The sequence below is a fragment of the Nycticebus coucang genome, chromosome 4 (assembly GCF_027406575.1).
Source record: "Nycticebus coucang isolate mNycCou1 chromosome 4, mNycCou1.pri, whole genome shotgun sequence".
In the NCBI taxonomy this organism is placed as follows: domain Eukaryota; kingdom Metazoa; phylum Chordata; class Mammalia; order Primates; family Lorisidae; genus Nycticebus; species Nycticebus coucang.
The window spans coordinates 8,149,591-8,176,199 of NC_069783.1; the positions used below are offsets into that span (position 1 = coordinate 8,149,591).

The 26,609-nt window shown below is 43.4% G+C and overlaps 1 protein-coding gene across 7 annotated transcripts in view; it reads right to left on the reverse strand.

Moving 5' to 3' along the window:
- ADAM17 (ADAM metallopeptidase domain 17) overlaps positions 1-26,609 on the reverse strand; it is a 77,786-nt gene that overhangs the window by 8,651 nt on the left and 42,526 nt on the right. For 6 of the 7 annotated variants that reach the window (XM_053587859.1, XM_053587855.1, XM_053587858.1 and 3 more), the window contains 6 exons: positions 24,105-24,249; positions 23,904-23,992; positions 16,965-17,117; positions 10,961-11,160; positions 8,983-9,086; positions 1,898-2,032 (listed from right to left, as the gene is read on the reverse strand). In XM_053587859.1, the coding sequence (XP_053443834.1) occupies positions 1,898-2,032; positions 8,983-9,086; positions 10,961-11,160; positions 16,965-17,117; positions 23,904-23,992; positions 24,105-24,249 (826 nt within the window). The remainder of the gene's footprint in view (positions 1-1,897; positions 2,033-8,982; positions 9,087-10,960; positions 11,161-16,964; positions 17,118-23,903; positions 23,993-24,104; positions 24,250-26,609) is intronic. The other variant, XM_053587857.1, reaches the window with a different exon arrangement.

Sequence of the window (26,609 nt, forward strand, 5' to 3'; positions counted from 1 at the left end):
CCAGAGTCAGAGCAGCTGCAGCACCGGCTGCCTCTGGGTGCACTGCTGAGCGGGCTCAGGGGCACAGGCCCACGACCTACAGCACAATTGCCCCAAGGCCAACTCCAAAAGCTCAGGGGTGAAAATAAAACAGCTGGGTATCCATGAGCCAGGTGGGCACACACAGGAATGGCAGAAATTATACCACCTATGTCCCTCAGGGGACAGTCTATTTGACCCAGGAGAAAGTTCACATTTAAACTTAGGAGAAAGCCGGGCCTGGTGGCTCACACCTGTAATCCTAGCACTCTGGAAGGCCGAAGCAGATGGACTGCTTGAGCTCATGAGTTGAGCAAGACCCCATCTCTAAAAAATAGCCAGGTGTTGTGGCAGGCACTTGTAGTTCCAACTACTCGGGAGGCTGAGGCAAGAGGATGCTTGAGCCCTACAGTTTAAAGTTGATATGAGCTAGGATGCCACCACACTCTACCAAGGATGACAAAGTGAGACTCTGTCTCCAAAATAAATATACATAAATAAACTTAGAAGACAAAAATCAGCTAGAACACAAAAACAGGCATTTTGTAGCAATCCCCAAACTTTCTTGCACTAGGGACCAGTTTCATGGATTTTTCCACAGATGGAAATGGGGGTGCAGGGGGCAGTAGAAAATGGGACAGGAAGCAGAAAGTAAATGGTGATGCTGTGTCACCCAGTTTCTAACAGGCTGGGGACAGTACTTGTCCGTGGCCTGGGTGTTGGGGACTGCAGAAATGAAAACCTTTTAATTGTTTACTCATTTATCAAATATCTCTTGGGCATTTATTATTCTTCCAGGGCACCCTAAGCTTCTTGCCATTTACTCAACAGATTACTTGCCATTCCCTATGTGCCATCTTCTTTATTTATATCATATTCCACCCGTAAGAGCCACTTACTCATTGTATGGACAGTAAGCTCCCAACTCAGTGATTTTTGTCTATCTTGACAGAAACAGAAGCATCTAATCAACTCAGATGCTCTGTTGGAGTAGGGTAGAAAGCTTGGAGTCCAGCCAGTCCCCAAGGCCCTCTCATACCCAGAGGTTCCAAACTAGAGTGAGGAAACCTAAGGAAAACTGAGAGGCCACCATGAGAGAGGCTTCTGCCCCCAGTTGCTCTGGTAGAGATTAGAGGGGAGTGGACTTAGTCTCATTGACGATGGCAAAAATTGCGAGATCCTGGAATCGGCTCTTTCTAGTTGAGCTCTTGAAGGAGTACCCTAGTTCAACACCAGTAGAATGTAGATAGCCACTGCAGTTCTCTTTTCTTTTTTTGGAGACAGAGTCTCACTTTGTGGCCCTCAGTAGAGTGTTGTGGCATCATAGCTCACAGCAACCTCAAACTTTTGGGCTCAAGCAATTCTTGTTTCGGCTTCCCAAGTACCTGGGACTACAGGTGCCCACCACAACACCCGTCTATTTTGAGAGACGAGGTCTTGCTCTGGCTCAGACTGGTCTCAAACCTGTGAGCTCAGGCAATCCACCTACCTCGGCCTCCCGGAGTGCTAGGATTATAGGCGTGAGCCACCACGCCCAGCCCTACCACTGCAGTTTTCATGCTTTCTATAATATGGAAGGCGAGGAGGGTAAGGAAAGACCTCCTCTACTCACCCACTCACCCACAAAAAATGCCCTCCTCTCCCACCCCAAAGGCTGCTATGTGGCCTAAAGATGTAGAAAGAAATCCCAAGGGGATAATTTTCACAGATAGGGTGGAGGAACCAGGATGTGAATGCAGAGATGTGTGTCCCCACTCTGCCTGCTCCCCGCCCCTTGTCCTCAGCTTAGTTCTCAACATGGCCCTGACCCTCAATGAACAGCAAACCCTGCCGGGCCCCCTGTCTTCTCCCACTGCAGGAGGCAGCACACTGCGCTCACCATTACATGCACAGGACTCCAGCTGCTGTTCCCTCTCACAGAAGGGGATGCACTTCCCATCCTTACACTTCCCCAGATCCAAGCAAACTGTGTCATCGTCAGCATTTCCTGGAGGAGGACACTCACTGCTGTTACCTGGAAGGAAACACCAATTAGTACCCTGAGTCTCAGGCCCCCCAGCTCCACAGGTGAGCACCTTGCAAACAGCAAGAAGTGACCCACAGACCTAGGACAATGAGCTGTATCCAACCAGCAATGGGCATTCAGGGAGCCTCTGGCTGCCCCGGCTCCCACCTGTCTGTACACAGTCTTTACTTCCACATCTTATAGCCACTGTTGAAAACTGTGCATGTTTTTCCTTTTATCTTTCTATGGTGAAACATAGCATACACATAAAAAAATAATAAACATGTATATGTCATTACTTAGAATAAATTGCAAACTCCCTCTGATGGCTTAGAAGAGTGTGTGGCCTGACCTAGCCTGGGCCCAACTTCACTGCACACACTAGAGCCCACTCTGCTTCGGCTACCCCAGCCTCCATACACCACCAACCAACACGCCCAGGTCTTTCTCACCAACGTTAACAGATGCTATTCCTTCTACCCAGAATGTTCAGCTTCCGTTCCTTTAAGGGACTAGCAGGCTTTTTCTCATCATTTAAGTTTTGTCTCAAAGGTCTTCTTGTAGGAGACGTCTGAGGATGCTGCTCATGGGTGTGGCCTCACACTTCCACTATGAGCTGTTCCTACACACTCTTTCTCGTCTCCATCGTGTTTTGCAATCTATCTCTATTTGATCATTTACTTTATCTTATTTCCCCTCCACTAGACTGGGGAACTCCATGAGAGCAAAAATCAACTTATGTTCAATCACTATCACAATGAAGATAAACTATTGATATTTCTTGAATAAATGATTCTTTTTTTTTTTTTTTTGTAGAGACAGAGTCTCAGTTTATGGCCCTCGGTAGAGTGCCGTGGCCTCACACAGCTCACAGCAACCTCCAACTCCTGGGCTTAAGCGATTCTCTTGCCTCAGCCTCCCGAGTAGCTGGGACTACAGGCGCCCGCCATAACGCCCAGCTATTTTCTGGTTGCAGTTTGGCCGGGGCCGAGTTTGAACCTGCCACCCTTGGTATATGGGGCCGGAGCCTTACCGACTGAGCCACAGGCGCCACCCTCTTTTTTTTTTTTTTTTTTTTGAGACAGAGTCTTAAGCTGTCACCCTGGGTAGAGTGCTGTTTTGTCACAGCTCACAGCAACCTCACACTCTTGGGCTCAAGCGATTCTCTTGCCTCAGCCTCCCAAGTAGCGGGGACTACAGGCACCTGCCATAATGCCCGGCTTCTTGGCTATAGCTGTCATTGTTGCTTGGGTAGGGCTGGATTCAAACCCACCACCTCTGGTGTTATGTGGCTGGTGCCCTAGCCACTTGAGCTACAGGAGCCGGGCCAAATCACTGATTCTTAAGAACAAAGAAACACCCCCCACAGAAAGTTAAAGTTGGGGAAGAGAGAATGGAATGAGTGATTTATTCTGGAAAATGAACAGCACAAGCAGTTAAAAGTCAACTGCTTTGAGAGAAAAACTAATGCATGAAGGCAATGGACTAAACCCAGAGCTCTGGACTAGCCTTTCTGCAGAAGAACCAACAGAATTCTGACTGGAACAATAACACAGATCCTAAATGTAGCTTGTTACAAACAAACAATTGTTTGTTAAGTGCCTAAGAAGATACCAGGCACTTTGCCTCAGATCTCCTGAAACGCTATGGGCAAATGGTATTTACAACCTCAGTAGGAAGTCATTTAACAAACTACTACCAAAAGCAAGCTTTGGAAGACATCCAGCAAGCTCAATGAGGGTTTATACTACGGATCATTATTACATTTTGGTATATGATATTGCCCTAACATGCCTTAAATAATACTGAATTAATATTTGTTGAACATCTGCTCTTTTTTGTTTTAAGACAGTCTCACTCTTACCCAGATCACTGCAATCTCAAATTCTTGGGCTCAAGTGATCCTCCTGCCTTAGCCTCCTAAGTAACTGGGACTACAGGCACACACCACCACACTCAACTATTTTTTTCTATTTTCAGTACAGACAGATTTTTGCAAAGGCTGGTCCTAAACTCCTGACTTCAAACAATTATAGGCGTGAGCCACTGTACCAGCCTGAACACCTATTCTTAAAAGACTAAAATTAGAGTATCAGACACATAGGAAAACAATTAAAAACACAGCAATACCTATTTAACACAGCCCTTCAAGTTCAGCATGCACCAGGTCTCCTGATGGGTGTCATAACACAGACCAGCAGCCTCTCATCAGTGTTTAATGTAGTAGAGTCAGGAAGGGCACTGGGAGTCTCCGTTTCTAACAAGTTCCCAGGCGATGCTGCTGCTGCTAGTTATGCAATGCTGATTTGTTAGTATAAATTTATCCTCTACTACCTGCTACTTTATCCATTTTATTATTACAGTAAAGACTAAAACATTAAGCCAGGTAGAAAATGTTCTCATAAAGCTTGATTGAGATACTCAGGTTCCTGAAAAACTAATGTGATACTGACAGATTTCAAACATAAAAATCATAAGCAACACATTATAAAATGATATGCACATAAATACCAAAGTAAAATCCAAAATAAAGACACAACTTCATATTTTCAAGGTTCCTGCAGACCTCTGGCCTCTATTTATATCCTTACCACAAAACCGAGGATGGCTACAGTCAAAAAGCCCGTAACAGGGTGGACGTAGAGGCTCACATCTATAATCCTAGCTCTCTGAGAGGCCAAGGCTGGTGGATTCCTTGAGCTCATGAGTTCGAGATCAGCCTGAGCAAGAGCTAGACCCCGTCTCTACTAAAAATAGAAAAATTAGCCAGGCATGGTGGCAGGCGCCTATCATCCCAGCTACTTGAGAGGCTGAAGCAGGAGGATCATTTTAACCCAAGAGTTTAAGGTTGCTGTGAGTTATGATACCACAGCACTCTAACCAGGGGGACAGAGTAAGACTCTGTCTCAACAAAAAAAAAAAAGCCAGCAACAAACATTAGTGAGGACACAGAGAAATTAGAACCTTTATATACTGCTGATGAGAATGTAAAATGGTATAGCCATTTGGAAAAGTCTGGCATTCCTCAAAAAATTAAGCACATGGAGGTGCCCATAGCTCAGTGGTTAGGGACATACACTGAGGCTGGCGGGTTTGAACCCAGCCCAGGGCCAGCTAAAATCAACAAGGACAACTACAACAAAAATAATCAGGTGCTGTGGTGGGCACTTGGGAGGCTGAGGCAAGAGAATCGCTTAAGCCCAAGAGTCTGAGGTTGCTGCGAGCTATGCCACAGCACTCTACCGAGGGCGACATAGTAAGACTCTGTCTTAAAAAAAATGATTAAGCACAGAGTTACCCTATGACCCAGCATCTACTCCTGAGTATATACCTAACTGTCAAAAACATGTATAAAGGCTGGGTGCTTATAGCTTAGTGGCTAGGGTGCCAGCCACATACACTGGAGTTAGTGGGTTCAAGCCCAGCCCAGGCCTGCCAAACAACCATGACAACTACAAGCAAAAAAAAAAAAAAAATAGCCGGGCGTTGCGGTGGGTGCCTGTGGTCCCACCTGCTGAAGAGGTTGAGGCAAGAGAATCGCTTAAGCCCCAGAGTTTGAGGTTGCTGTGAGCTGTGAAGCCACAGCATTCTACTGAGGGTGACATAGTGAGACTCTGTCTCAAAAAAAAAGAAAACCAAAAAAAAAAAAATTCATGTATAGAAACATTCACATCAGCATTATTCATAATAGCCAAATAAGGGAAACAACTGAAATGTTTATCAACTAATGACTAAATAAACATGTGGCATCCATGCAATGAAATATTATTCAGCAATAAGAATAAATAAAATACTGTTACATGCTACAACATGGATAAACCTTGAAAATGGTATTTTTAGGGCTTGGCACCCGTAGCTCAGTGAGTAGGGTGTGGCCACATATACTGAGGCTGGAGAGGCTGGCAGGTTAGAGTTGGCCTAGACCTGCTAAACAACAATGACAATTGCAGCCAAAAAAAAAAAAGCCAGGCATTGTGGTGGGCACCTTTAGTCCCAGCTACTTAGTAGGCTGAGGGAAGAATTGCTTAAACCCCAGAGCTGGAGGTTGCTGTGAGCTGTGACACACTCTCACAGCGAGGGCCACGTAGTCACACTCTGTCTCGAAAAAGAAAATGTTACATTCAGTAAAAGAAGCCAGTCAAAAAAGACCATGTATTATAAGATCATTTGTATGAAATGAAATCAAATTGGGCTGGGCACAGTGGATCACGCCTGTAATCTCAGCACTCTGGGAGGCTGAGGTGGATGGATTGGTTGAGCTCACAGATTCAAAACCAGCATGAGCAAGAGCGAGACCCCATCTCTAAAAATAGCCGGGCATTGTGCCTGTGAGGCTGAGGGAAGAGAATCACTTGAGCCCAAGAGTTAGAGGTTGCTGTGAGCTACGATGCCAGAGCACTCTACCAGGGGCAACAAAGTAAGACTCTGTCTCAAAATAAATAAAACCAAGTGAGATAGAAATTTTGAAAAATATAAGAATGACTAGACATACTGGATGAAGAGGAACAAAAAACCTGAGATAGCAAATTGAATTTTTTTTTTTTTTTTGAGACAGAGTCTCACTATGTCACCCTTGGTAGAACACTGTGGCGTCACAGCTCACAGCAATCTCCAACTCTTGGGCTTAAGCAATTCTCTTGCCTCAGCCTCTCAAGTAGCTGGGACTATAGGTGCCCACCACAACACCTGGCTATTTTTTTTGTTGCAGTTGTCATTATTGTTTAGCAGGCCCAGGCTGGGTTCAAACCCACTTACCTCGGTGTATGTGGCTGGTGCCCTAACCACTGAGCGATGGGCATGGAGCCTGAACACTGTTTTTTGACAATTTAAGTCAAGAAAACATCACAAGGGTCAAAGAGAAACATTTATACTGAAGACCAGCAGCTTTCCAAGAAGATATAAAGAATGTGTCCATTTCTTTTTTTTTTGAGACAGAGTAGCCCTGGGTAGAGTGCCATGGCATCACAGCTCACAGCAACCTCCAACGCTTGGGCTCAAGTGATTCTCTTGCCTCCGCCTCCAAAGTAGCTGGGACTACAGGTGCCCACCACAATGCCTGGCTATTTTTTGGTTACAGCCGTCATTGTTGTTTGGTGGGCTCGGGCTGGATTTGAACCCGCCAGCTCAGGTGTACGTGGCTAGCGCCTTAGGCACTTGAGGGATGTGTCCATTTCTGTACCCAATATGATAACATAGCTTTGAAATTTTAAAGCAACTGACAAAACTACAGAAGATATGTGTAATCAATATGAAGAGATAGACTGAAGTCCTAATGTAAAAGGAAAAATTTTGAAGCTAAAGAAGCAGTTATGGAAAATATCTTTGTAACCATCCACAATTCAAAAATAAATTTTTCTTTGGGATGGGCAGTGCCTATGGCTCAGTGGGTAGGGCGCTGGCCCCATATACCTAAGGTGGGGGGTCTGAACCCAGCTCCAGCCAAACTGCAACAATAACAACGACAAAAAATAGCTGGGGGCGGCACCTGTGGCTCAGTGAGTAGGACGCCGGCCCCATATACTGAGGGTGGCAGGTTCAAACCCAGCCCTGCCAAACTGCAACAAAAAATAGCCGGGAGTTGTGGTGGGCGCCTGTAGTCCCAGCTACTTGGGAGGCTAAGGCAAGAGAATCACCTAAGCCCAGGAGTTAGAGGATGCTGTGAGCTGTGACGCCATAGCACTCTACTGAGGGCAATAGAGTGAAACTGTCTCTAAAAAAGGAATAATAAAAAATAACCACATGCAGACAACAAAATGATGCATTTAATTACATTAAAATTAAAGATTTCTGTTCCAAGAAGGAAACAGATAAGAGGAAGGTATATACAAACCAAATAGATTGTTATACAAGAATTTCCTCCAAATCCATAGTAGCACAAATGTAACCCAATTTAAAATATGAACCAAGTATATGAACTGGCTATTCAGATGGGAAATCTGAACAGCTCACAAAATATAAAGAGATGTTTGAGAAAAATGTAAGTAAGAATGAGAAATCAAGGCTGGGTGCAGTGGCTCATGCCTGTAACCCTGTCACTCTGGGAGGCTGAGGTAGACAGATGACCTGAGCTCATGGGTTTAAGACCAGCCTGAGTGCAAGAGCGAGACCCCGTCTCTTAAAAAGAGCCAGGCAGTCCCAGCTACTCAGGAGGCTGAGGCAAGAGAATCTTTTAAGCTGAAGAGTTTGAGGTTGCTTGTGAGCTGTGATGCCATACGTCTCAAAAAAAAAAAAAATAGTATGAGAAATCACCTTATAGTCCTCAGATCAGTTAAAATTAAGATAGCTAGGTAACATCGAGTGTAGCCTGGGACGTGGGGATGCAGGAGCCCTGAGGCACAAACGACCCACCATGCCCCTGCCTCTGTGACTAAGCAACCCCCTCCTCAGCATGCACTCGGGGGAACTCTTACTCGGATCCTGAAGGTAGCAGGATGTTAACTAGAGTCCCATCTACACTGTCAAGGAGAGGAAGGCAACCCAGGATCTCTCCCTTGGAATGGATCAGCAGAATGCAGTAAGTCCCATCACTGAGTGCTGCTCAGGTGCCCCACGATGAGCTACATACAGACACGGATATATAGACAGAGACGTGCGGCATCACATAGATACGAATTAAAAATATAGCACTGAATTAAGAAGTAGATCTAAGGCAGAATACTACTTTGGCACATTAAGACACACAGACAGAATAACACAGTTTCTCTTTTAAGGCTATACACTAACTGGAGTAGAAAGGATGTCTGTGACAGGAAAGAGAAGGAAAGTGATGAGAATAAAAGAGAAATAAACAAAAATGGGTCTCACACACACCAATGCCAACTCAGGAGTACCATAAATTCAACTCTGCAAGACGGGTTAAAAAAGCCTGCTTTCACCCGAATACAATCTAATCTTGTTTTTCAAACAGACAATATACACCTGAGCCACAGAATTGCAAGAGCAGCAAGGAGAGCACATACCTGTGCAGTAAGACACGCCTTTGCAGGTAGCATTAATAGCCTCCTGGCACTTCTTCTGGGCAGTCTCAAACTGACAGTTTTTACAGCAAGGACTGTTCCTATCACTGCAGAGGAAGAGCAGACAGGGACAATTCAATTCAAACAGCTCCCCATCAAATGCTTCAGCTATGTGACAGTGACGTGAAGATCATGAGACCTCCTGGCTCAGTCACTCACTCCTGTCATCGGACTCCCCTGGTGTTGGAACCACCTGCACTCTCCTCATATGTCCCTTCCTAATGTGAACAGCTCGATATCAATGCCACGCTTCAGTAGAATAAATACAAGAGTCGTCATCTCTAAAACATTTCAGTTTTCATTTAACTAAATCCATTAATTAAAAAAAACACACACACATATAGGGACCCACAAGGCAATCAATGGCTAACAAACTAGTAGCCAAGGCCCTCCTCCCTCTCACTGTATGCAGTGTTAGTACACATTGTGCAGAGTTAATGTCAACTATTTACCATAAACTAAAGTTTCCCCCTCCTACTTTATTTTTCTGAGACAGAGTCTCACTATGTCACCCTGGGTAGAGTGCCGCGGCGTCACAGCTCACAGCAACCTCAAATTCTTGGGCTTAAGTGATTCTCTTGCCTCAGCCTCCCAAGTAGCTGGGACTAGGCACCCGCCACAACACCCAGCTATTTTTTGGTTGTAGTTGTCATTGTTCTTTGGCAGGCATAGGCTGGATTCAAACCCACCAGCTCTGGTGTATGTGGCCCGCACCCTAGCTGCTGAGCTACAAGTGCCAAGCCTCCCCCTCTTACTTCTAAGCCAGGCAATGTTCTATCAGTGGACATTAAAATGGATATAAAAATATAAAGAACCTTCTAACTTCACAATATATAACCTGCTAACCTTAAAAATATAAAGGGCCGGGCGGCTCCTGTGGCTCAAGGAGTAGGGCGCCGGTCCCATATGCCGGAGGTGGAGGGTTCAAACCTAGCCCCGGCCAAAAAAAAAAAATATATATATATATAAAGGACCTTTTTCCTCCAAAAATACTTCTTTCTTTCATCTTTTTTGAGACAGAATCTCACTATGTTATGTTGCCCAGGCCAGCCTTGAACTCCTTGAGTTCAAGCTATCCCCCCTTCTCCATCTCCAAGTAGGGTGGGACTACAGGCTCACACCCGTACCTGACTCACTAAGTAATATTCCTCCCCACCTTTTTCTTAAGACACACTCTTGCTCTGTCACCAAGGCTAGAGTGCAGTGGTATGAACATAGTTCACTGCAGCCTCAAAAACCTGGGTTCAAGCAATCTTCTCACTTTAGCCTCCCAAGTAGCTGGGATTATACCACTATATCTGGTTAATTTTTTTTTTTTAAGATTCAGGGTCTCATTGTGTTGCCCAGGCTGGTTTCAAACTCTTGATCTCAAGCAATCTTCGCTACCTCAGTCCCCTGACATGCTAGGATTACAAATGTGACCACTGCACCCAGCCCACATTAAATCATATTCTATAACACTATTCTTTTGTAGATACAAGACGTCTCATTATATCCACTTTAATTATTTTTAATACTTTGCTATTATAAAAGAATGTAGTCATGAACATCCTTGTTAAATTATTTCTTGTATGTGGCTGTTAAGAAATACCTTTTAAACTGTGGTACTATGTATCAGAGAGCATGCAAGGACAAGAATTTGTTACATAATGTCCCACTGCTTTCCAGAAAGCATTTTCATACTGTGACAACACATGTAAACATACACACTGTACACACATGTACACTCTCTGGTTGGTTCTAAAGAATCTGCATGTTCAAGCTTCTGTTATTTGAACACCCTGTCACAGCTACCGCCCCCCCACCTCACTTAGGAGCACCTTCACCTGCACCGGATGCCCTGTAACAGCCACCCCCATCCTCATCTTGCCTTGAACAACCTGTCACAGAGATCCCTGACTTCACTTAGGAGCACCCTCACCTGCACTGCACGCCCTCCCTCAGAGTGCAGTCACTGTTGCAGCAGGAGTCGTTGTTCAGGTACATGATGCCGGGATCACACTCCTCTCCTTCGTCCACCCTCGAATTCCCACACACCTTGTTGCTGCGTTCTTGAAAACACTCCTGGGCCTTACTTTCGATGGTCTTATAGATTGACTGTTTACTGCAGTTTGAAAACATCTTAAAAGAAAAAAGCCCACAAGAACACAAATAAATCATAAAAATTCATTCCGACATGGTGTTTATGCTGCTTCTTTAGGGACAAATTCTTTTCTTTTTTTTGAGACAAAGTCTCAAGCTGTTGCCCTGAGTAGAGCACTGTGGCGTCATAGTTCATAGCAACCTCCAACTCCTGGGCTCAAGTGATCTTCTGGCCTCCATTTTTCTACTTTTAGTAGAGACGGGGTCTCACTGTTGCTCAGGCTGGTCTCAAACTAATGAGCTCAACCTATCCACCTGCCTCGGCCTCCCAGAGTGCTACGATTACAGGTGTGAGCCACTGCACCCAGCCCTTTTCTTTCAAATGTTTTTTTTTTAGAGACAGAGTCTCACTTTGTCACCGTCAGTAGAGAACCATGGTGTCACAGCTCACAGCAACCTCCAACTCCTGGGCTTAGGCAATTCTCTTGCCTCAGCCTTCCAAGTAGCTGGGACTACAGGGCACCTACTACAACGCCCAGCTATTTCTTTTTTGTTGTAATTTGGCCAGGGCCGGGTTGAACCTGCCACCCTCGGTATATGGGGCCAGTGCCCTACTCACTGAGCCATAGGCACCACCCAAGGACAAATTCTTAATGTAAAAACCACCATCAAAGCCACCCTGGAATTATGTCAAGGCCATCAGTCACCTCCAAAGGCCACAGCTATGAAACTAAGTATCTTCCTGTGTAGGATGCTAAATGGCTGTTGGGAACTTGGTTACGGTCCTAAAATTCTTGACATGAAGACAAGAAAGTTATGTAAATACTGAGACCACATCCCAGCCAGTGTCCTTGAGAGGACAAGCAGGCCAGCGCAACAGAGAGTTCAGAACTCCAACAGACTCAAAGTCTTCCTCCACCTTACTGATGCAGTGACATGAGAATTAGGCACAGACTGCCATCCACCCAGACAAAATGATTCAGGAGTGCAGAGAGGGTCTATTTTTGGTTTACCCCCTTCTCCTTCATTAGCTATTTCTATGGATGATCCACATTTAAACTTTTTAAGTATTTTGAGCTTATAAAGAGGCCTATTATATAACACATAGTCTACTAAAAAAAATTAAGTCCCTGCTGGCGTACTGTCTGACTCCTGTAATCTTAGCACTGTGGGAGGCCAGGGCGGGTGGATGGCCTGAGCTCACATGTTCAAGACCAGCGTGAGCCAGAGCCAGATACCCACCATCTCTATAAATAGCTGGGCACTGTGGCAGGTGCCTGTAGTCACAGCTACTCAGGAGATTGAGGCAAGAGAATTGCTTGAGCCCAAGAGTCTGATGTTGCTGTAAGCTATGATGCCATGGTACTCTATCCAGTTTTTTATTTGATGTCTCAAAGACACATATACACACAAAACCAATTAAGTCCCAAACTACTACTTGAACATTTTCATGGGCCAGCAAGATTTTAGTTTCTTTCCGTTTTGCTATAGTTGACCAGTGTCTCTAAGGAAGATCCTAGCTTCATACCTTTTAAGTTTAACAATTTTTCCAGGAGCTCTAGAACTGAGCCTATTTTCCAGACCACCTGAAATTATCAAGAGAAGGGATAAGCAGGTGCAGTGGCTCATGTTTGTAATCCTAGCACTTTGGGAGGCTGAGATGGAAGGATCTCTTGAGGTCAGGAGTTTAAGACCAGACTGAGCAAGAGCAAGACCCTGTCCCCACTAAAAATAGAAAAATTAGGTAGGCATGGTGGCACACATCTACAGACCCAGCTACTTGGCGAAGCTAAGGCAGGAGGATTGCTTGAGCCCAGAAGTTTTAGGTTGCTGTGAGCTATGATGATGCCATTGGACTCCAACCTGGGTGACAGAGTGAGATCATGTTGAGGGAGGGAGGGAGGAGGGAAGGAAGGAAAGGAGGGAGGGAGGGAAGAAGGAAGAAATAAAGAAGAGGAAGGAAGGAAAGAAAAGAAAGAAAAAAGAAAGGGAGGCAAGGAAAGAGGGATAAGAAGTTTAGAGAAAACGCAATGTGGTTATTTCTTGGGGCAGGGTCTCTATAGCTCTCCAAAGATGCTAAAATGGATTCACTTTCACTCCAGACAACAATCATGAAGCCTCTGAGAGCAGAGAGCATGGGATCCTCCAAAGATGCCTATAACCACTGAATCAAACACCAAGCAGTTACTTTCAGCAAGATAGTGAAGACCTCAACACCCTAAACAGAATTACAAACTGGACTTGTTAAAAAAGATCTTCAAATTGGTTTTTGCAGTAAAGATGTTTAAAAGGTCTGATTATTCCAATTTGGGCCTCGGGCAGTTGGAATCTTGGTGGGGTTTATTCATCAGCACTGCAGATCTATGAGTTCCATGCTCTCATCTCAGTGAGGCTCAGGTTCTAGTGCATTAAAATTCACAACAAACAGGTAAGAACAGCTCTTCACTACTTCCTCAGCTACACCTCCCAAGTAGCTAGAGGCCCTGGATAGTGCTAAGGAAAAAGGGACCAATTCTCCACTCTGCATGCTCCTCAAAGACCTGGAGCCTTCTGTTTGTACCCTCATCATAAGACCTCTTCTCCCCTCCAATAAACTTTCCTGGAGGTCACAGTCCCAAAGGCCCCACATTCCTTTTCACTAATGCTATCCGTCCACAGCGAAGCATACCCATGACGGGTTGCTTCTCATCAGCTTGACTAGCAGAGTGGCAGGTCTTATCTTTCTAGGTCAAAGAAACTATATTTTGTCCTGTAGCCCTTTTCATCTAGTTAAAAACATTTTTTTTGTTTGTTTGTTTGAGACAGAGCCTCAAGCTGTCGCCCTGGGTAGAGTGCCATGGCACCACAGCTCACAGCAACCTCCAAATCCTGGGCTGAAGTGATTCTCTTGCCTCAGCCTCCCAAGTAACTGGGATCACAGGCGCCCACCACAATGCCCGGCAGGGCTGGGCTAGATTCGAACCCACCACCTCTGGTGTATGTGGCTGGCGCCTTAGCCGCTTAAGCCACAGGCGGCGAGCCTAATTAAAAACATTTTTATCGGGGCGGCGCCTGTGGCTCAGTCGGTAGGGCGCCGACCCCATATACCGAGGGTGACGGGTTCAAACCCGGCCCCGGCCAAACTGCAACCAAAAAATAGCCGGGCGTTGTGGCGGGCGCCTGTAGTCCCAGCTACTCGGGAGGCTGAGGCAAGAGAATCGCTTAAGCCCAGGAGTTGGAGGTTGCTGTGAGCTGTGTGAAGCCACGGCACTCTACCAAGGGCCATAAAGTGAGACTCTGTCTCTACAAAAAAAAAAAAAAAAAAAAATTTTTATCAGAGGATTCATTTAAAAAATAAATTAGAAGATACACATTGTCTTCTTACAAGGGATTGCTTCTTGGGAAAACCGACTAATAAAACATGCTAAAAATGATGTGCTCAGGACAAAATAAATAAATTATTCTTCACTGAGATAGACTAGCAGCTCCAGAAAAACCAGCTCTGACCAGCCTCCATTCGCATTAGCAGTTCTTAGAGGATGCTTTGAAGAGCCCACTGGGGAAACTGCACTTAGGGGGAACTTGCAGCAGAAGAGTCAGCGACACGTGTGTCCACTCAGGTAGGGTTTACAAAGTCAAACATTTTCCCCCTAAGTTCTGACAACCATCCTCATAACCAAGAAGCAAGTGGCCTGCCAACCAGAGAAGCATTGTCCAATGTGGCAGCTATACTCACATGTGGCTGTTTAGATTTTTCCCCGGTCACAAATTTTACACCTTCTATTACAGAAGTGTTCAAGCACCCATAAAGTGGACTGATGGTATCGCTAATGCCCATGGGCCCCTCATCAGCTTCAACAATAATCAACTCGTAGCTCACGGCTCCTCTATCTCCTCCTGGCTTTCTTCTGCTCCTATACTAGTGTCTTGGTTTGCTTTTCAAAAGCTTTATTAAGGCATATTTTACATTATTACAAAATTCACTCATTTCAAATGTGCACACTCAGTAACTTTACCAAATGGTGAAACCACTGCCACAGATCAGTGTTAAAACACTTCTATCTTCCCTTTAGGGTCCCTTGTGTCCTTTTATAGTTAATGCTTATTCTCACCTTGTGATAGTAAATCACTTATAAATGTAAATAAAAAATAATTTAAAACTCTGTGTCTCAGTCTCTAACCTCATTTCGGTTGCTCCACAGCCACCCACGGCTAGTGGCCACCATGCTGAGCACACAGATGCAGAATGCTCCTGTCACTACAGAAACTCTGTTGGACAGCACAGAACAATAATGAATGGGATTAGAAGGCAGAGGGGACTTTTGGAAAAAGGAGGAAAATTCAACAGAGGTCTTTGCAAGTTGGAAGAGTGGAGACAAAAAGGTGGCAATATTTTTCAGGTACAAACTGTCAAGCAGAGTAATAAACATAACCCACAAAGCAAGAGAGGAAAAGAATGTTTAGACTTAACAGCCAAAGAAAACGAGTGCAGAAGACATACATAATAACCAAAAAAAGAAAAGAAAAGAAATGCAACAGTCAAGATAGATCACAAAAAGAAAAGGAGGCAGAAATTCTAAAAAGCCGGGGGTTGAGGCAGGGAAACCTAGAAGTAATCCTTTCCTCTGGATTCTGGGTAGGCTTTCCCTAGCCATGGCCTGGGAAAGAGTCAGGACAATACTTCACCTTTCTCCACAGTAACATTCAGACTCCTTGAGGCCCTCCCCACCATCCCTCTTCAACTCCGCAGCACAACTCATGTTCTCCACACACTGCCTTAAACTGCTGCACTTCAAATAAAATGTTAGACACTAGACATAATACCTTTAACTTTTAGTTCAGACTCTGAAAGCTAGTCATAGGCACTCTTAAAGTCTCAAATTGTTTACTATATCCCAAATCAACTAGTATACTCTATCAGAAACCCTAAATAGTTTAATTGACCAATATTACTTAATGAACATTTATGATGTGCCAGGTACTCCTACTCGGCACTGAGAATTGTGGACAAGACAGACAAGGACCTTTCCCACACAAGAATTGTAGCCTGGCAAAAGTTAATAAAAACATGTAAACTGTGGAGCACTGCAGAGTTAATGCCACTGGAAGCGAAATGAGAGGCAATTTTTAACATACAGCCTGAGCCCACCAGACCTTCAAATCTAGAACTCCAACAAAAGCCATCATTATTAATTTTTTTTAGATCCCAAATCTACACATGATTAAGCTTGATAACAAACAGTCCAAATGAAAGCTTTAATCAGATTTATTTATTTATTTTTGAGACGGGGTCTTACTCTGTCACCCAGGCTAGAATGCAGTGGTGCAATCACAGCCCACAGCAACCTCAAACTTCTGGGCAAAAGAGATTCTCCTGCCTCTGCCTCCTGAGTAAGTGGGACTACAGGCGCCTACCACCAGGCCCTGCTCATTAAAAAAAATTTTTGGTAGGGCCAGGGATGGTGGCTAAAGCCTGTAATCCTGGCACTCTGGCAGGCCAAGGTGGATAGATTGCCTGAGCTCAAGTTCGAGGCCAGCCTGAGCAAGTATGAGACCTCGTCTCTAAAAAACAGCCAGGCATTGTGGTGGGTGCCTGTAGTTCCAGCTACTCGGGAGGCTGAGACAAAAGAATCTCATAAGCCCAAGAGTTTGAGGTTGCTGTGAGCTAGGATGCCATAGCACTCAACCCCAGGGCAAGTGAGACTTTTCAACCAAGTTTAAGGTACTTTGTGCGTGTAATGTGGAGACTTATCCTTAGAGATATACCTAGGAAAGAAATACTCTTCTGAGCTCTCATTAAGATGATCACATGCACAGCCTCTTTCTTTCCTGACCACATAAAGAAGCTCCCGACATCCACGTACCTTATTGTTCTCATGATCACCACTCACAGCTATGGGATACATGACATATTTTCCTCCCTGATCCTCATTTGGGGCACATTCTGCTAGACCATCCGGATCATGTTCTGCTCCAAAATTGTGTCCCAATTCATGAGTTGTGACCAGGTCAGCTTCCTTAAGGATCATGCAAAGAAAACATTATTTCTATCAGCTACTTTTTTTTTCTCATCGGCCTACATCATACTTTGACTCTGAGCTACTTTTGCCAGCTGGTCCCAAACTTTCTTAAACAGGGATCTTTATTCAGATCGTTAAGAGTAACAACTGGACTATAATTGTTCCAACCATTACAGAAATTAAACAGAGTAAGTGGGATCTTACTTAACATTATCAAATAGTATCATAATGATTAACTTAATTCTAAGCTGAAAATAGAACTTATATACAGAAAGATTCATAACAAAATTCAAACCAAACATTGGCCATTCCAACCATACACTACCTGATACTGATAAATCCAATAGCTAACTATAATTAATTGTCAAGGTCTCCCTACCTGCCCCTTATCTCAATCATACTCCTGTTAAAACCTAAAGCAGGGGCCAGGTGAGGTGGTTCATGCCTGTAATCCTAGTACCCTGAGAGGCCAAGGCAAGTAGATGGCCTGAACTCAGGCATTCAAGACTACCTTGAGCTAGAGGGAGACCCCATCTCTAAAACATACCCGGGCACTGTGGCAGGCACCTGTAGTCTAAGCTACCAGGATGACTGAAGAGAATCACTTTGAGCCCAAGAGTTTGAGGTTGCTATGAGCTATGATGCCACAGCACTCTACCCAGGGCAACAAAGTGAGACTCTGTCTCAACCTCTCCCCCTTCCAAAAAAAACCTAAAGCAGCTCAGCAAAAAGAAAAAAAAATAGCAAGGGGTAGAAAAACAAGATAACTAAAGAACAACAGAACAAAGACAAGAACAAAGAACAAAAAACAAGACAACTAAACAACAACAAAACTGAAGAATGTTTTATTATCTCAGTGCCTGAATTCGTGTTCATTAACTATATATATATATATATTTTTTTTAAAGACTAAGTCTCACTCATTTGCTTGGCCTCTAATAAAAATTTTAATGACAGGCTGGGCGTGGTGGCTCACGCCTTTAATCCTAGCAATCTGGTAGGCCAAAGCGGATAGATTGCTTGAGCTCACGAGTTTGAGCCCAACCTGAGCAAAAATGAGACCCAGTCTCCACTAAAAATAGAAAAACTAAGGCAAAAGGATTGCTTGAGCCCGAGTTGGAGGTTGGAGGTTGCTATGAGATACGACACCACAGCATTCTACCCAAGGGGACAGCTTGAGACTCTGTCTCAAAAAATAATAAATAAAAATTAAAACAATCTTAATGACAGAGACTTTGATTTACTTTGAATCCAGTGGCAGAACTATACTTGACCTATCATATCATCAGATTATTTCTATCTGACTAAGTTTAGCCAAAAAAAACTAGCACTTCCTCATATTTAGTTGAATAAAATAAAAATTACAAACCGGAAATTCCTGATCTTTTTTCCTAAGGAGGGGAAAAAAAAATCATTCTATGAAACTTAAGAAAAATATATCACAAGTTATTTTTCTATACAAAGTCCATGTTTATATTAAAATCCTTAGATTTTTGGCAAAAAGCACTCAAATTTCAAAGGTATAATGATGAGCAGATATGCTAATGATACGATAAAAATATCTCAAAGATTTCAAAGCAAATTTATTTTTTGTTCCGTGTGTTTTTTAAGATAAAAATTGTGGAAGACCAAGGAAAATGTCATGCAATCAGAATAGTTAGGCCTCCAGGCAGGTGACCCACAACTGGCTGTTCCTGTTGCTTAATCACCCTAAGTCCATGTTTACTTTAGGTTTCATTCTTTGTGATGGATTCTAAGAGTTCTGATAGATGCATAATGTCTTATAACTACTGCCCGCTATTGCACAGAGTACAGCAGAACCTCCACAGCTGACCCTCTCCCTACTCTGACCACCACCTTAAGTTGACCTAATTTTCACAGAACAAACATATACCACAGGTACCTACCAGTGCAGGCCTAGTTCCTTACACTGACCACCTCCTTGTATTGACCAGTCCCTTGTTGCAGTCCCTTGGGTGCTCAACTTACAAGAGTTTCTACTGAATTTTCACTGCCCTAAAACTCCCCTGCACTCCATCTATTCATCATTTCTTCCTCCACGCCCCTGATAACCACCGATCATTTTTAGAGCCCCCATAGTTTTACCTTTCCTAGAATGTTACATATTTTCTTTTTTTTTTTTTTTTTAAGACAGAGTCTCACTGTGTTGCCCTGGGTAGAGTGCTGCTGCATCACAGCTGACAGTGACCTCTAACTCTTGGGCTTAAGCGATTCTCTTGCCTCAGCCTCCCCAGTAGCTGGGACTATAGGTACCCGCCACAATGCCTAGCTATTTTTATTGTAGTTGCCACTGCTGTTTTAGCTGGCCAGGGCCGGGGTCGAACCAACCACCCTCAGTATATGGGGCCGGTGTCCTACTCACTGAGACACAGGCACCACCCAGACTGATGTTATATATTTTCAATCACACAGTATGTACCCTTTGCTTGTAGACTTGCTTATTTCTCTGACTTAGTAGAATGCCTTTGAAGTTCCTGGCTTGACAGCTTTTTTGGTTTTTGTTTTTATTATTCCAATGTCTGGATGTGCCACAGTTTATTCATTCACCAACTGAAGGAAACCTTGGTTGTTCCAGCAATTATGAATTAGCTGCTAGAAACATTCTTTTGCAGGTTTCTGTGTGGACCTAAGTTTTCAACATGTTTGGATAAATATCAAGGAACATAACTGCTGGAATTCAGGTTAAGGGTGTGTTTGGTTTTGTAAGAAACTGACGAAATGTATTCCACAGTGGCTGTAACATTTGTATTCCAAGGAGCAATGAATGAGAACCCCTCCTTCCTCCACATCCGTATCAGAATTATGTTGTCAGGGTTTTGGATTTATCCATTCTAATAGGTCAGCAGTAGTATCTTGTTGTTTAAACTTTTAGTTTCCTAACAGCATATGATATCAAACAAATTTTTTTTTTTTTTTGAGACAAGAGTCTCACTATGTCATGGCGTCACAGCTCACAGCAACCTCAAACTCTTGGGCTTAAGCGATTCTCTTGCCTCAGCCTCACAAGTAGCTGGGACTACAGGCGCCCACCACAATGCGCAGCTAATTTTTTTGCAGTTGTCATTGTTGTTTAGCTGGCCCAGGCCGGATTCAAACTCGCCACCCTTGTTGTATGTGACTGGCGCCATAATCACTGTGCTACAGGCGTCAAGCTGATATCAAACAATTTTTATTTGCTAGTTGGCTGTGCATAAATCTTCAGAGGCAACTGTTCTGGTTATTTGTCTATTTTTTAAATTGAGTTATTCACTTTCTTATTGTTGGGTTTTAAGAGTTCTTTGTAAAAGAAAAATTTTTTTTTTTTTTGGCAGGGGAGACAGGAACAGGGTCTCCTTCTGTTGCCTGGGCCACAGGGCAGTGGAGTCATCTCAGTTTATACTGCAACCTCAAACTCCTGCACTCAAGTGATCTTCCTCAACCTCTGGGGCACATGGGACTACAGGCACATGCCACCACATCTTTTTCTGAAGACAAGGTCTCATTGTTTGCTTCAGCTGGTTTCAAACTAATGGCCACAAGTGATCCTCCTACCTCAGCCTCCCAAAATGCTAGGATTATAGGCATGAGGTGCTGTGCCCAGCCTCTGGGTATAACAGTCTTTTACAATGTGAGTTTTCTGTAAATATTTTCTCCCAGCCTATGACCTGTCTTGCTTTACATTTTTACGTCCAGGAAATGCCAATATTCTTACTCTTAAATATTAATTTTTTCTTTCTCTCTTTCTTTCTAGTGTCTTATTCCTTCTGCAGGGTTTTAACATTTAATCTTAACTGTTCTTTGGTAATCAAATTCTACAACCTTTCAATATGGGTTTCACTTTCCTTTTAATGAGGGAAAGAAAGGTTGTTATCTGACCAACTGTTCAGTACTAAGGTATGCGAAGATAAAGGGATTTCTATTATAGCACCATAAAACACTTAAAATTAGGCACTTCCATAATCAACATTCCAACATCCCATATGATTTATTTTCTATTACTCATCAGTAAGCTACTCTTCTCCCAAAACTTGAATTGATGGCTTTTAATTTCTTTATTAAATCAATAATGGGAAGCTACCAGTAAAACAGTATAAACTGCATTTACCTCTACTCTTTCATGAAATCCCACTAAGACAACAGTAAAGGGGAAAAAAGAAATAACCCAACATAGACAAAGAACAGGAGAGGAGACAACGGCAGACAACAGATGGAAACACAATTATGGAAGTTGAACAAAAAGGTTAGAAGTTAGAAAACACTACAACCATGAAAGAATGAGAAGCTATAAAAAAGAAACAACAAAAGGACTACTGAAAAAAGAAAATGCTTGCAGGAATAAAAACATCCAGAAGAGCAGCTGAAGCTAACATTAAGAACATCATCTAGAGGGCGGTGCCTGTGGCTCAGTTGGTAAGGCACCAGCCCCATATACCGAGGGTGGTGGGTTCAAACCTGGCTCCAGCCAAACTGCAACAAAAAAATAGCCGGAAAAAAAAATAATAGCCGGGTGTTGTGGTGGGCACCCGTAGTCCCAGCTACTCGGGAATCCCTTAAGCCCAGGAGTTAGAGGTTGCTGTGAGCCGTGTGATGCCAGGGCAATCTACTGAGGGCCATAAAGTGAAACACTGTCTGTACAAAAAAAAAAAAAGAACATCATCTAGAAAATAGTACAAGAAAATAAACAAATGAAAACCAAGAAATATTCTAGATCTTATATCTGATTTAATAGAGTTCCAAATAGTACAGAAAAAAACAAGCCAAAAATTATCGAAGAAATAATACAAGAAAATTTTGCATCATTTAAAGACACAAGTCTTCAGATTAAAGGGCCTACTTGCCTGACACAATGGAGGGGCGGGGGGAAGGTACAAGGATATCAAGTATAATATCACACTCAAAATATTTATATATCATGGGCGGTGCCTGTGGCTCAGTGAGCAGGGCGCCGGCCCTATATACCGAGGGTGGCGGGTTCAAACCCGGCCCCGGCCGAACTGCAACCAAAAAATAGCTGGGCGTTGTGGCGGGCGCCTGTAGTCCCAGCTACTCGGGAGGCTGAGGCAAGAGAATCGCCTAAGCCCAGGAGTTGGAGGTTGCTGTGAGCTGTGTGATGCCACAGCACTCTACCGAGGGCCATAAAATGAAACTCTGTCTCTACAAAAAAAAAAAAAAAATTTATATATCAGATAATACATGTCCTACCAATATCTATTCTGCTCTTCTTCCTTACCTAGCCCTCATTCTGCTCAAGACAGCAATATATGAACTAAAAGAGCCACCTTCCCTTGAAGCTAAGGGTAGTCATGTGATCCATTTTGGCCAATAAGAAACAGAAACCAAGATGGGGCTTCCAGAAACATTTGAGAGAGGACAGACTAGACTAAGCTATGATTTCTTTCTCCTTTTTCCAACAAAGAAAAAACCCATCTTGGGAATATAAGGTGACAAGAATGAGGACAAAGGTCCTGTGCTTACAATGGATGAAAGTTAGGAAGACCCTGGACTCCTGAGAGCTGCTGTACCCCTGGAGCACGCTATACCTGAACTTTCTGTTGACAGAGACAAATAAACCTGCTACTTAAGCCACTGTATTACTGGATTTTCTGTTATTCACTGACAAACACTTTTTTTTTTTTTTTTTTGAGACAGAGCCTCAAGCTGTCGCCCTGGGTAGAGTGCCATGGCATCACAGCTCACAGCAACCTCCAACTCCTGGGCTCATTCTCCTGCCTCTGCCTCCCAAGTAGCTGGGACTATGGGCACCCGCCACAAGGCCCGGCTATTTTTTGGTTGCAGCCGTCATTGTTGTTTGGCGGGCCCAGGCTGGATTCGAACCCGCCAGCTCAAGTGTATGTGGCTGGCACCTTAGCTGCTTGAGCCACAGGCGCTGAGCCAGACAAACACATTTTTAACAAGATCCTTAAGTCTTCCAGACAGGAAAAAAAACAGGTGACACACAAAGGGTAAGGACTCAGAATGGCTATATGAATACTAGAATACAAATGGAGAACTGAGAATAGACCCAGTCAGATTATCAATCAAGTTTAAGAGCAGAATAAAGACATTTTCAGGTAAATATTATCCTAAGAATATGCATCTCGTGTACATTTTCTCAGGAAGTTCCTAGAGAATATACTGCACCAATATAATGGTATAAATCAAGAAAGATGACACAGGGCGGCGCCTGTGGCTCAGTAGGTAGGGCGCCGGCCCCATATACCGAGGGTGGCAGGTTCAAATCCGGCCCTGGCCAAACTGCAACCAAAAAATTGCTGGGCGTTGTGGCAGGCACCTGTAGTCCCAGCTACTCGGGAGGCTGAGGCAAGAGAATCGCTTAAGCCCAGGAGTTGGAGGTTGCTGTGAGCTGTGTGAGGCCACTGCACTCTACCGAGGGCCATAAAGTGAGACTCTGTCTCTACAAAAAAAAAAAAAAAAAAAAAAGAAAGATGACACAGGGGCCCACAAGTGAGAGTGCAGGAAGCCTCAGAGAGGTAGTGGTGCTGCAGGACTAGGAGACAAGGAGCTCTGAGAGGGGCTGCAGGCTGGAGGGCTCCAGGAAAAGCAATCCTCACATGTTTCAGAAGAAAGTTGACCGATCATTTTAATTTTCTTTTTATTTTTAATTTTCATATTTTACATATGAAAAGAATATGAGTTTTATTTGGGCAGAAATAAAAAGCGGTACATATTACCTTTAAAAAAGATACCCACATGAATATATCATGACTGAGTTCTACTACAATGAACTCCAAAACTATCTTTTTAAAAAATAAAAGAACATACCTTTGTAAGAATGGTTTTACCATAATTCTTTGTGCTGGTCAAACCACTATTCAAATAGATATTTTTCTTCCCAACTGGACTATAATAAGCTAAAGGCAAAAAGAAACAGGGAAAAATTGCTTATAAAATATACAGCTATAATATAATCCAATCTGCTTACTATTCTAGCACAGTGTTCACACGACAAATAAGAAAACTTACCCTTTGGGCAAACACCTCCATGACTGTTTGCTCTGGGAGAACCAACATAAGCTAATCCAAGAGTTCCCATATCAAAATCTTGATACGTGAAAAGATGTGCCAGGCAGACTTTAGATGCTTCCTCAGCTATATCAAAGCTAAATTGCTTTAAAAAAAAAAAAAAATTCTTAATTAGATTAACGATTACATCAAACTAAAAGGTATTTCTACTAAATATTGCAGAAGGGAACCATGGCTGAGCTGAGCTCTGCACCAGCAACTATAACCTTATGGAGCACACTCCCCATTCGCTGGGTTTCTCACCCATCTGCAGGGGAGAGGCACACATTATCGTCCCACAGGGGGCCAAAAGGGAACACCTTGGGAGCTTTCTTTAGCTGTTCAGAACTAACCTACTGCTCCCCTGAAGACTGCTCTGAAGATGTACAGCCCAGCACTGGAGATCCCCAAATTCTGCAAGGGATCACAGCACTCCATAGCAAAGCAAATTCCTCTAAAGTATTTTAAGGATTCTAGGCTAGGCATGGTGGCTCACGCCTATAATCCTAGCACTCTGGGAAGCCAAGGTGGGTAGATAGCTTGAGCTCACGAGTTTGAGACTAGCCTGAGCAAAAGCAAGACCCCATTTCTACTAAAAATAGAAAAACTGAAGCAAGAGGACTGCTTAAGCCCAAGAGTTGGAGGTTGCTTTAAACTATGATGCCCTGGCACTCTACCCAGGACAACAGCTTGAGACTATGTCTCAAAAAAATAAATAAATAAAGTATTTTAAGGATTCAATTAGTTTTATATAAAATTTTGTTTAAATTTGTTTCATAATATATATAAATTACAAACTTATAAAAAGTATATATACCTAGTTTTGTTACTAAAGATTTTAAATTCATTTAAATCAACACCATAAGCTTTTGAGGATTTTTTCTTAGTTTCCTTCTTAATAAAAGGAAATTAAAGAGATTGTACTTTTTGTGGAGACTTGAGAATATGAATCTATACTTAAAAGATAATATAATTAGAACACTTCTAGAAAAAAATCATAAGACTGAATATGGCATTACTTTATCTGTCCAAAAAATATTATCAGTGTATTATCAGTCTACCACGTACACCGGCGCTGGCAGGTTTGAACCCTGCCCAGGCCTGCTAAACAACAACGACGACTGCAACAAAAAAATAGCTGGGCACTGTGGCAGGCACCTATAGTCCCTGCTACTTGGGAGGCTGAGGCAAGAGAACTGCTTAAGCCCAGGAGTTTGAGGTTGCTGTGAGCTATGATGGCATAGCACTCTACTCAGGGGGACAGCTTGAGGCTCTGTCTCAAAATAAATAAATAAATAAAATAAAATGCTTAATAGGAGAGGTCAGAGACCCTTTATGAGTAATGAAGTGGAGTAGGGTTTCTGGGAATATTCCAGGAGACTTTGGGAAGACAACAGGAGAGAAGCATCCATAAACTTAACGTGTTTTTCCCTCTGGTTCCTCCCCTTATGTGGGCTTCCTGGAGGCCCACCAGAAAGCAGAAAGTAGAGGCCAGGCGTGGTGGCTAACGCCTGTAATCCTAGTACTCTGGGAGGCCAAGATGGGTGGAGAGTCTGAGCTCACATGTTCAAGACCAGCCTGAGCAAGAGTGAGACCCCGTCTCTAAAAATAGCCAGTTGTTGTGGCAGGCGCTTGTAGTCCCAGCTACTCAGGAGGCTGAGACAAGAGAATCGCTTGAGCCCAAAAGAGTTTGAGGTTGCTGTGAGCTAGAACACCATGGCACTCTTCCTAGGGTGACAAAGTAAGACTCTGTCCTCAAACAAACAAACAAACAAACAAACAAAAAAGAAGGCAGAGAGGGGCAGTCGCTCCACTGTTCTGGGACTCAGGAGATCAGGCTGCTCAATACTATCTCTCTGCCATTACTAATTATGTAACTAGCCACAGACAAGTCATTTAACCTTTCTGTTATAGACTGAATTGTGCCACCCTAAATTTATATGTTGAAGTCCTAATCCCTCAGAGTACCTCAGAATGTAACTATTTGGAAATAAGACCCTTAAAGAGGTAATCGAAGTAAAATGAGATCACATGTGTGGGCCCTAATGCAATATGACTGACTTCTTTATAAAGGAGATCAAGACCCAGATACACACAGAGGAAGGACCCTGTGAAGACACGAGGAAAGACAGCATCTGCCAGGAACAGAGGCCTAGAATTAACAAACCCTACCAGCATTTGTGCTTCTGGCCTCCAGAACTGTGAGAAAATGGTATGTGTCAGGACATGTAAGCCTGACCCACCAGCCAGTGGTATTTTGTTACAGCAGTCACACACGACTATAAACTTGCTGATCCTCTTTTTAGGACTAATGGTGCTACCTCAATGATCTGCTCTCAAGGTGATGTACAGATCAAATTAGATAAGGTATGTCAGCGCATTAGACAGACACTGCGTATTACGGTTTTCAATCTGGATAAAGAGTTGACAATACCCTTCAATTCCATTCAAGCTTTTTTTTTTCTT